The 12,024-nt window shown below is 43.3% G+C and overlaps 1 protein-coding gene across 1 annotated transcript in view; it reads right to left on the bottom strand.

Moving 5' to 3' along the window:
• The window catches only part of ror2 (receptor tyrosine kinase-like orphan receptor 2), a 146,751-nt gene extending 136,545 nt beyond the window's left edge, over positions 1-10,206 (bottom strand). Inside the window, exon 1 of the mRNA XM_063210550.1 lies at positions 9,739-10,206. Within this exon, the coding sequence (XP_063066620.1) occupies positions 9,739-9,835 (97 nt within the window). The 5' untranslated portion in view covers positions 9,836-10,206. The remainder of the gene's footprint in view (positions 1-9,738) is intronic.
• Positions 10,207-12,024: the final 1,818 nt, after the last annotated feature.

The raw sequence follows: 12,024 nt of genomic DNA, 5'->3' as shown, positions 1-12,024 counted from the left end.
AAACATTCCAGGAGGATGAACGTTCTGCAGTGACTAAATGTGAGCAGCCTATATTAGTGTATATACATGGTATAGTGTATAGCAGTGGTTATTAACCTTTTTTCCTTAACGCACCCCCTTACCTGTGCTGAAGACAAGCCGCGCACCCCCAACCACAACTTCTACATGTGTATACGCAATAAAAATGATTTAAATGAATGAATGAATGAATAAATTCTTGCTTGATACATTAATCAATACCTTTAAATGGGGACAAAACATGTTTTAATTTGGTCTTCAATTGGTCTAAATATAATGTTTGCAAGCATAATTTTGGTCGCAACCTCAACACAAACAACATCCCGCGCACCCCCTGAAATCTCTGGCGCACCCCCAGGGGGTGCCCGCACCCCAGGTTAAGAACCACTGGTGTATAGTATACTGAATTATGAGTTAGTGGTATTGCAATGGGAGTCAATGGGACAATCCAATAAGGAAATCCTTGCAAACCTATCCACCTGTCTGTCTGTCTGTCTCTGTATGTCTGTCTGTTTCAGCAAAGCCAAGCTACACATGTTATGCGTCAGGATGGGCTGCCAAGCCATCACACCTGCTTTGTGAAGGGTATCAATTTTTAACCCACTATCTCCTCTTCCAGAGGTCCTCGTATAAAAGCCAGCAAAGTCCTCGGAAACATTGTTTGACTACTTGACAGTCTGTTGGCTTGGCTGTCTGTTTTTTGGCTTTCATCTGGCTAATGGTGATGTTATGGGGCTATGGCTCCCTTGTCAAAAGTCGTTAAAACTTTATTTTCCAACAGGCACTCTCGACATATCCTTCCAGCACTTCTCTAAGCCATGTTACACCCACACACTATCAGTTCCCTGCTTGCCTCCCCCACAACCATATACAGCTCCATGGCCCATATGAAACACACGAGCACATGCATGCATGCACACACACACGCACGCACACTGCTGCTCTGATTAAAATGTTATGTGCAACCTCTCAGGTCAAAACATGAACTGAGGTCACTTATTACATGAAAGACGATCCTTTTTTCCCCCCATTACATACTACAAATTTCTTATCAATCCTAGCAAGGGAGTGTAACACCAAATTCTGGGCGATAGACCCCCTTCCAATGGACACCCTATACTCTCATTGATATGATATCAACATTGTAGAAAAGTGGAGTCTCCACAATATGTGAGGCCCTGTTGACTCAGTCCCAGTTTAACCCAATACTTTAACACTCCTGGGCACAGGCTCGGCAAGCAAGCAGGCAGGCAGGCAAGCAGGCAAGCAGGCAAGCAGGCAGGCAGGCATTGGCCCCAGAGCCAATTAGTCTTACAGTCTCATATTGAGGCCTGTGCTGAGGCACCACGCTGCCTTTGGTTTCCACACGCAATCAGGATAATTCCACTGAGTCAACCATGATCAGACGCAAGGCCAGACAGAAAGACCTAATCACAGACTTTTAGGGCTAAAAGTTGTTATATATAGGATGCTTTTTTGACGTCTAAATATCTTGGCTGCCTCTATTGAGAGACACGACTGGGCCAAATACCATGGTGCACTCTCAGTAAAAAGTAATACTCATAAATTGGTTTGCGTATGGGGGAGTCATGGGGGAGAGCAGCACTGAAATAAGATCCATAGGCACAGCAGATCAGTCATGTGCAACTAAAAACTGATTACCTGATATTCCTCAAGGATTAAACTCAACACAAAAGCTAAAATGAAAAATAACATGACGGTAAAAAACCTTCCCAGTTCTGTAAGACAATACCAGGCTGGCAAAAATACCCCCCTCTGGCTTTATGACGAACACCAGACCCCAGCGCTGCAGACTCACTCGCTTTGCATTTGTTTGTGTTTCTATGGCTGGTGCAGCATTCCAAATAAAAGATTGGAAAATCACTCAGAAAAACATCGGAATTACCTCCGCATTAGTGCGGCACCAGGGAACGGAGCGCAGCGCGGATCCAATTTTCCAAACAGAAGGCAACCACATTATTATTTTTCTCTTACAGTGGGGAGTTGAAGTTGGGGTGGTGGAATGGGGGGGTGCACGCATGGGTTTTGATGGACTATGACCCTCTGCCGTGTCCAAAACTACTGTGTCAGCTCAACACCCGGCGAGCACCCTCCACCCTCCCCCATCTCCCTTAAGGCTTTGGCAGGCCAGTTCACCTCAAGTTTTCTCACTAGTCGCGACCCACTAAATCAGCCTCTCTCCATCCTCTTTTCCACTCCATCTCTTCCCTGACCTTCCCATCTCAGCTCAGCTCAGCTCAGCTCAGCTATCCTTTCCTTTTCACCCTAAATCTGTACTACTTCACTTCTGAGTTCCGGTTGCAGCCAGGTTATGTCTTGTTACTGACCTGAGAGTAAAAAAAAAACAAGGGACTGTTCACATGAAGTGGTCAAAATGGATAAATATTAACTGTAAAGAAACTTAGCAATTATGAAGTATAATGGGAAACAAGCAAACAGGGGGTACGAGAAGCTGCAATTCAGCTGGTAAGTGATTATATGGATCTAGTGTTCACATGGATGGATGAAAATGGATGTTAAATTATAAAGACAATAAACCATTGTAAAGTATGACAAAAACAGACAAACAGAGGGTAAAAGAAGCTGGAACAAGTGTACAGGTCAGTCATCTTTCTTGTAATAAAAGAAAGCAAACAAATGCTGTCTACCACCATCCCAAACAGACACCCATCAGACAGACACACGAGCCTTACTCCTTACCCATCTCCCCACATAACTATTCACATCACATACTGGCATAGAGGGGTTCCTTGCAGCTCCCTGTAGATGAATCTACCACTGTTGATATCAAACAGGGAAGCTTTTCAAGGCCTCTCTGTATTGAGCAGAGGTACGTAGTGTTTTCTTTCACGTATAGCTGCTCCATTAGAAAAAAAATGGTGGAGATCGTTCTAAAAATGAAACCTTTATGGCTCCACAAGGAGTGTTTGTCTGCGAGAGTATGGCTCATGACATGTATGATTTATGTCTAGCAGAGCCGAGGTGCTTAAAGCAACACTAAGAGGCTTTTGTCTTTAGATCACCCTAGAGGTAGGACGTGGAAGTGCATTTCATTCAAACTAAAATAGGTACAGCCATTCCTTCATAGCATAGGATGGACATGTTGCAGAACCCCTGGAAAACAATTTTGAAAGTTTTATTGGATGAAAATCTAGTTAGGATGGAAACAATATTCAGGAGGGCTAGTACAAAAACATATCGGTAACAAAATCCCACAGACCATAAGCCTCCAACAGTATTTCAACTCAAGCAGAAATGGCTACAAAAAAGTTACACAACAACGACAAAAAAATCACCCAAAAAAGGCATTTCAGACGTAACTCTCCAGTGAGTCTTTCTTTGAGGAGTGCCTTTAAGAAGGAGAAGAGTTTGAGTGTTGTTGATGTGCGTAGGCTTCTCTGGCTCCATTGGTCCTCCTCGGAGCTTTACACACGGTCCCATTCCTCCTCCGAGCTGGACTTGGGTGGCCCGCGGAAAATGTCACTGTGTGTGTGTGTGTGTGTGTGTGTGTGTGTGTGTGTGTGTGTGTGTGTGTGTGTCTAATGCCCAGTGTGGATGAATAAGAGCCTCTTTAAAAAAAATATGGTTGGAGAAAATCTGAACATAGCACGTCAGCATAAAACATAAAATTCCATAAAACTCAAGTCATCTAAAAACAGATTTGTAGGGGTGAGTGAGATGAGAGCGAGAGAGAGAGAAAGAAAGAAAGAAAGAAAGAAAGAAAGAAAGAAAGAAAGAAAGAAAGAAAGAAAGAAAGAAAGAAAGAAAGAAAGAAAGAAAGAAAGAAAGAAAGAAAGAGAGAGAGAGAGAGAGAGAGAGAGAGAGAGAGAGAGAGAGAGAGAGAGAGAGAGAGAGAGAAATACAGTCTCTTGATGCCAGAACATGCTTGGCACAGAGGGGACGAGCTGTCTGTAAGTATAGCCTGTGTAAAATGTTAGGTGTTAAAAACACCAGTGATGGACACAAATGTATGGTTTTAGTACTCCCTTTGAAAAGCTCCTGCCCTCCCTAATGGAAGAAGGTGAGGAATGTTTTATAACAAAAAAAGGGGAAAAGGAAGGGAAAAAAAACACACAGCACATGTTTAACTGCAATATGCTCAACCATTTCAGCTGGTGGAGGAGTCGTGTGGCATGGCATGTGGGCGGGGGAAACTGACGCCATCATCTTTGACCAAGGTACACTATCAAAAGAGTTTCAAAATGGTTACCAAGAGAAATCAGTCCATGTGTCATCACCAGTGCATATGGGATCAACTCCAATTCTTCTAAATGGTCGTCGTGAACCATTGAACCGTTTTCAGTCTGAACCCCCTAGTCTATTTAAAAGGGCATGGCAGCTCTGTGGTTATAGCTCATAGACATGCAATACAAGCTTATGTCATATTGACTCCAGAAGAAAGTCCCCATGGCCCCGTCCCATCCTTACTAATCTCCTCTGCCTTAACCAAACTATGCTCTGCCCCCCCCCCACCCCCCACCCCTGCATGATATCCAATGGTGCCTGTTGTGTACTTCTAGTATTTGATTTTGTTGGTTAACCAATTCCCTTTCCATAAAAATATACTCATGACGTTATGCACTCTGATTTGCTAAGTAGTCGCAGAATAGCAATACAACAAACACAGCATTTATTGCACCTAAACCATGCTTTTGCAATATGCAAAATATATCAAAACATTGCATGTTCCCGACTTCCCACATGACAAGTTTGCAATATTTCGGAGACATTCTGCAGGCCTATTTTTGGTCTTGTTTGGTCTTTCGACACCACTTTCCACCACAAACACTGCATAGCTGAGTGGCACAAGCAACGGGACCTTGTAATCATCCATCCACATCATGGTTGATTTATATTCTACAATACAAATGACAGAGGCCGCACCACTGTGGTATTCAATGAAAATCACATCACGATATACTCAGTGAAAACAACGACAGCGGGGCAGGGTTTTGCTAGCGAATGACCAAGCAAGTCTCAGCGGTGGTGGGACTTGCTTGTTTGTTTGTTCGTTTGTTTGTTTATTCCTAAAAATGGACATCTTAATTCTTTATTGACAGAGTAGAGCACTGATTGAAACTGCTGCATCACTTGAGCTGCAATATTCTACATCTTCTGATATACTTATTCATATGTCATATCCAAGATGTTTATAGTAGGCTACACTGTTGGGGTCAGGGAGCACTTTAATTCCAAATCCTGTGTAGTGTACTATAACATGTACATAGGATTTTCACTATAACGACTCTTTGATTTCGACTTCAAGCCAGCTCATAGGCCTACGTGGGGGGTGGAGTGGAAAAGAGGCATTTGTGGAGCTTAATATGCTTAGTGAAAACATATTTTCGCCAAACACATACAACCGCTGACCACAGGCCCCTTAGCCAGAGTCTGTCCACACATACACGGCCCTGGCAGAGACCGCTCCCTCTCAGCACGCCGACACCGAGGGTGAGGCAGAGAGAGAAGCTGAGGCAAGCAGGGCCCTAAATTTACTTTTTTCGATCACCAGCCAAAATGGCTAGTAGATGACTCGCACTAATGGGTCAAAGTGGTAAGGTGGTCTTTTCTACCAGCCAAACTGAAATTTCACCAGCATTTGGCCGGTTGGCTGGTGTTAATTCAGAGCCCTGGAGGCAAGAGGCTGAGGTAGAGTAAGAATGTAACTTACTGTACATTATAAGGCAAGGGTTTACAGTTGATGAAGAGGTAGAAACAAAGGTACAAGTTATATTGAGGAAAGGACGAGAGATGGAAAAGAGGTGGAGTTTTAAAGAAAGCCTGAAGCTGAGGCTGAGGGTGAGATCGAGGCAGAGGATGAGATTGAGGCTTAGGATGACATTGAGTTTTATGAAAAAGGTTGAGACTGAGGCTTATGGAAGAGGTTAAGATTTAGACAGAGGCTGAAGTTGAGGGCGAGGAAGAGACAGGGGCAGAGGCAGAGTGAGAGTGTGGCAGTGCTGTGTGTGAGGACAGTGTGAGGTGTTTCATTAAACAACAGAATACACAGCACCGAACCCAGAGCTGCTGCTGAGGGCACGCAAGTCTGCTAGATGTGAACTCTGTTTCCATCTCCTCCTGGTCTCTCTCACCATCCCTTCTCTCTCACCATCCCTTCTCTCTCACCATCCTCTCTCTCTCTCGCACATGTCTACACTTTTACTTGCCTGGACTAACAGGTCAGTCTCTCCATCTTGTTTAGACACACAGACAATCACTGTCCACTTGACAAAAAGCAGTCTCTTTCCATTTTGCAGACACGGATACATAGTTACGTGCACACACACACACACACACACACACACACACACACACACACACGCTCTCTCACACACACACACACACACACACACACACACACACACACACACACACACACACACACACACACACACACACACACACACACACACACACACACACACACACACACACACACACACTGTATCATTCCCTCCCACACACACTCAGGCATGAGGGTGTGAATCACCCTGACCAAAAGACATGCTCCTTCATATCCTCAGCTACGTTCTTGCCATGCTTGTCAGCGGCTGGTAATTCTGCTAAAGGAAGAGAACAAAGGCACTTTTAACACTCTGACACTCAGGTGTAGCCACGGGCGGTATACCCCCTGATGTGCCTGATGTTTCAATGATGCAACCTCAACCGCAGATGCATAGGCTTTTTTAATAAGCAACACACAGACACTCACATGCATCTATAGTAGGTGCACACATGCACACGAGTTAACACAATATGCATGGGCATGCATGTGCAAAAACACAAATGCATGCACACACACTTGCACCCACAAGTGCCCTCACACACACATACACACAGGAATGTGAGCACACACACACACACACACACACACACACACACACACACACACACACACACACACACACACACACACACACACACACACACACACACACACACACACACACACACACACACACACACACACGTGCGTGAACCCTGCAAGACCCCGGCTGATTTCACAGACGGCTCACGGCCTGAGCCCGAGCGGCCCTTTTGCTTACAGTGGGAAGCCCGGCTTCTTGCCCCGGGGCAACGGCCCGCTTTGAAGATTTCCCCCCTTGCCCAGGTTAACACTGGATTAGCAGTGTGAACTTTGGCTAACTCTTCAACAATGTCCACTCCAGCCAACCGTATGCTTCAGTTCACAGTCTCAGCCTTTAGTTCGGAGGAGGGGGGGGGGGGATGCAGGACTAGGCATGGGCAGGGCTGGCCTGTTACCAAAAAACACCTAGGCCTTTTTTGCCTTGGTCCTCCACGCATACAAACCATTTTCATACTACTACCACTACAACTACTATTCTGCAGGACTCAGTCCATTGTCTATGTTGAAAATGGTATTTGGAGGTAGGGTGCGCACATCCACAGGTAGTTGTCCAGGTGCCAGACAAAAAGTAGTAGGTAGTGTGATGAAGCGGTCTGCACACTGTGTATTAACTCCAAAAATACTTAATTTCATTTAAACATATGGCAACGTTTCGATCCAACAGAGGGATCTTCCTCAGGCAATTTGAAAATATTGAAAATGAACAACAACAGAAGCTGGCCTATTGCCCCCTGGAGACTGTTGGCCCACCGGTAAAAATGCCCTGTATGCCAGATGACCAGTTCAGCACTGGAAATGGGGAACAATTTGAGACAACCAGGAGGACCATACTTCCAGCTATACCCCACCACTCCTTTTGTTCACCTACTGCCTTTACAGCCACTATATACAGCAAGTACCTCTCCATCCCACACCCCACCATAAATCAAGTCATGATGGACTGAGTTTTAAAACAATACAGTCTTTCAAAACCCCATGGAGGAATGTTTACACATTCACCATTCACATACACAGACCAAGCACAAGAGGCTCACGCCACACTCAAAACACACACACACACACACACACACACACACACACACACACACACACACACACACACACACACACACACACACACACACACACACACACACACAGTTACAGTGGAAGAAATTCATTGCAGTCATGGTTTTTCATAATCTGCACAGCAACAAGCCATACATCAATCATCCTGACTTGATGTTATTGTTCAAGTGTTCTTGCTGGATTAGCACTTTGGATGAGGGAGTAACAGAGCATCATTACGTTTTTAAACGCATACCACATTTATCATTGTAATCACTGAGCAGTTATTGCTTGGAGGTAGTTTGCAGCAGCAGTAGTGAGTGAATGGCAATTATGCCTAAGGATAAACATAGAGTATGAAAAAATAACACTATAACAGATGACATTTCAAACAGGATGGAACCAGATTGAAATGGGAAGATCACATTCAAATGGCAACATCAAATTCAGAACAGAAATCTTGGCTTTGTTGTTGCTTTTGTTTTTCCCCCACCCGGGACAACTGCCAGTGGGCCCAAGCGCCGTTATTAGTGAGAGAACCAATTAGCATGTCAATGGCTTTGTTGAATATCCCCAACACCTTTTGATGGGGTGGGAGTGCGAGCAAAAGAAGTTAACCTCCTGCGGTTTTTGCTACAAAGGGGGCTCCCCTACGGGGTACTCAATCTCTTGATAAACAGCCGGAGCTCTTTTTTTCCATATCGAATTCCATTGGATCAAGCTGGTGGTGGCTGGAGCGCGCAAAAAGGGGTTCTGCGAAAGTTTTGTAAGTGAAGCCATCATTCAGCGGCGCTCAATTTCGGGGCCCTCATCAACACTGTACAGTCAAAAAAAAGTAGGTCATCAAGCCCATAAGTGAGGCGAGGGGTGATGGAGATGGAGATGTGGATGGAGAGAGGTAAAGTAGTTCAGGCTGACCCCCCCGCACCCCTACACCCCCATCCCCTACTCTTGATACCAAATGGCAGAGGCCATGCCAGGGGCGCTACTTCACAACAGGATATATCGACATCTGTCACCTCCCGTGAAGAGGTAAATGAATTAGAAAGTCTGACAAAAGATCTGGATCACTTTCAAATATGCATCTAATAACGCCCACCACTTTACGCAGCGGCCACCCTTAACGACCCGAAACTTTATGGGATTCAGGACTTAATACCACGAGGAAACAATGGGCCATGAAATAATATGCTATACTTCACAAGCCAGTGGAACACGGTTTTTGCGGTCTGGATACCTGGCCCTCATCATCAAGAAGATTTTCAGTTATTTCACAGAAAAAATGGCTTCATGGAATAACTGATTGGTGGGGTTAAATATGCAGACATGCATTGATAATCAATCGTTTTAAGCACTAACACTTAACAACATGCCCTTAAGACACCCTCCCTGTCTACAACATTAAATGACCTTGGGTCATATGTTAACAATCCACCTCAAATGGAGACTGAAACCCATTGTATTACCCGCCGAACCAATTGTAAAGTCCTTGCAAACACAAAGACCCTCTCCAAACCAAGTCTGTCAGTGACCGAATCCACAGGAAATCAGACGTTCCCTTAGTTATTTGGATCAATGTGCGCTTCCATGTCCCGATAAAACTACTTTTACCAAGTCAATTAAGTTGTCCAAGAACAGCCGTTCAAGCCTTTAACACACCTGAGACCAAAATACGCGCACTGCTATCAGCAAAATTCCCATAGCAGGTAAACTATCTCCAACGTTTTGGCTTGCTTCTTTCCAGGAGGACAGAGCAGAACCTTATCGTTCTAGAATTTACTCACCAGCACATGTCACGGTTTGGATCACCAGAGCCGTCACCAGAAGCAGGTTTTTCGTGAAATGTCCCAGAAAAGTTGGATTTATCCTTGTCACACGCATCGTTCCACTCACTGCGCTCACTTAGATGTACAAGACAGAGCGAATCGCATCCGACATGCAGGGTAGCAGGTATTTCAATGCAGCAAACGACTTATGAACTGTCTATAAAACTTTCCCCAAGCACCTTCAATGCGCAGGTAAAAGTAGCCTACACAGAAATTGTTTTTTTTTTCTTTCTGTCAGGTAAAGGACGCGATAAACTCCAGTGCGTAACGGCTTCCTTGCAAAATAACGGCACAGCTCATCCCTTGGTCTATGGAAAGTCGTAGAGTTGCACTGGATCTCCCCAGTGTTTCTGAACTATCCCAGTTGGACAAAGTGAACGGTGAGCCTCTCTCCCCTCGTTCATGACGTAGCATGGAGCTATCCCAGGGGTGGGAAGAAAAGGTTGGGAAGCTAAAGAGACTTGGCGGCATACGCCATCTACGGGTGACGAGAGTTCCAGAAGTCTGACTAACCGAGTTCTTTTCAATTACCTTTTGGTGCTCTTAACAACTTTGTATGGTTTCAACACGTCGCAGTGTACAAGATAGCTGCTGATTATTATTAAAACATTGAAGTCAAATCTGTTTCGGATTTAACAATATGTTCCTCATTACCGGGCCATAAAGAGACCATTTAATAGGGCACTCTGTTTTTTGTCAGTACAGTAGGGACAATATGCATGCATTGAGCTCATGTAACACACGGGAATAGAAAACCAATGACCTCTTGCTTTTTATTTGATTAGCTGTCATTCAAATTAACATTAGCAGCATATAAAGGCACATTATAAAATGCATCTCCAACAGTGTTACTCTATTGAACAATCAAAACTTAGAAAAAGAAAACACAGATATGCATATACAAGCTTTTCTTTCAACTTACATACATAAGCATTTTAGAGGTGGAAATATATATTTATATCTTTCTGTGACTGGAATTCACATTGTTGCATAGTGATAAAAAGCCTCCAGACAATCGTATTAGGCTACAAAGTGATCATTTGCCAAAGTCCTACTCAATATATTCTTCCTAGACTCGAGGTATATGGCATTGTTCATCTGTCGTTAAAGGACATATTAATACACTGTTTTCTGCAGTGATATTTTAAGTAGTCTCCACAGAACTGCTCTCAGTGTATCAAAATAGTGTGACACACTTGAGATGTTCGATGACAAAATAAAAAAGTATAATTTAATGTTGATGTTTTCAAAATGATCCCTCAAAAAGACAAACACAAAACATACAGGAAAAAAATTCAGCAAAAAATGCACACATTAAAACAGTGCAAAACTGCATTCATATGATTTTGTTTGTTTTAGAACCGACAAACCTTTGGTCAATGTGACAAAAACAAAGCAAGGGTCACAACGCAATTTGTCACAGTGCGGTGAAAAATGCTAAGTCCATATAAAATGTAAATACATATATAAAAACATGTTAATCTTTTAAGTATTTATTATGGATTCATAAAGACTCTCAATCATAATTCAAGGCATTGATGAGGAAATAAATATATATTTTGTTTGTTTGTTTTTTGGTGGTGCATTCCTTGCAGATCAGTGGTGGAAGGCATTACATTCAAATCCATATGAAATGGGAAACCAAGAGGCGTAACAACTATACAGTAAAAATAATGGTAATTTAAAAAAACATTTAAATAACTGTTGGAGGAAAATAAAAAAATGGTGTGATAATGGTATCGTTCTGGGGGGTATTCCAAAAAGGTGGTTAAGTAACTAGCCATGTTAACTCAAGAGGTAACCCTCCTAAAGCAGGACGGATTTGACTTTATTCTTATAAAGAAAAAAGCTTACAGCGCTCTCCTTTTAGAAGTTTTACTACGTAGGAGTAAAAAAAGAAAGTGACTAAACCTGCATTTCTGGAACACCCCCCTCTCTGGACACTACAGTAAATACTGAAGCCACCACCTTGAATCTAGCACGGGGGTGGATTTCTCAAATGCAAAGTTGCTTACTACATTAGCTACTTTGTTGTTTTCAATGCATTTTCCCATTGGAAACTACCGAAGTTGCTAACAGGCTAACAACTTCTCTTTTGAGAAATGCACCCCAGAGTTGTATAAAGTAGAAGTAGAAGTACTCTTACAGATGTTATTACAACACTAGTAGTGTGTATCACTAATAGTAGTAGTATTACTACTAGCGTTGTAATTACATCTGTAAGAGTAATTCTCCTTCTACTTT

This window comes from Engraulis encrasicolus, chromosome 11, assembly GCF_034702125.1.
Source record: "Engraulis encrasicolus isolate BLACKSEA-1 chromosome 11, IST_EnEncr_1.0, whole genome shotgun sequence".
NCBI classification, from domain to species: Eukaryota; Metazoa; Chordata; class Actinopteri; order Clupeiformes; family Engraulidae; genus Engraulis; species Engraulis encrasicolus.
Note: the sequence above shows the minus strand (reverse complement) of the source record. Positions and strands in the feature narration are given on the sequence as shown.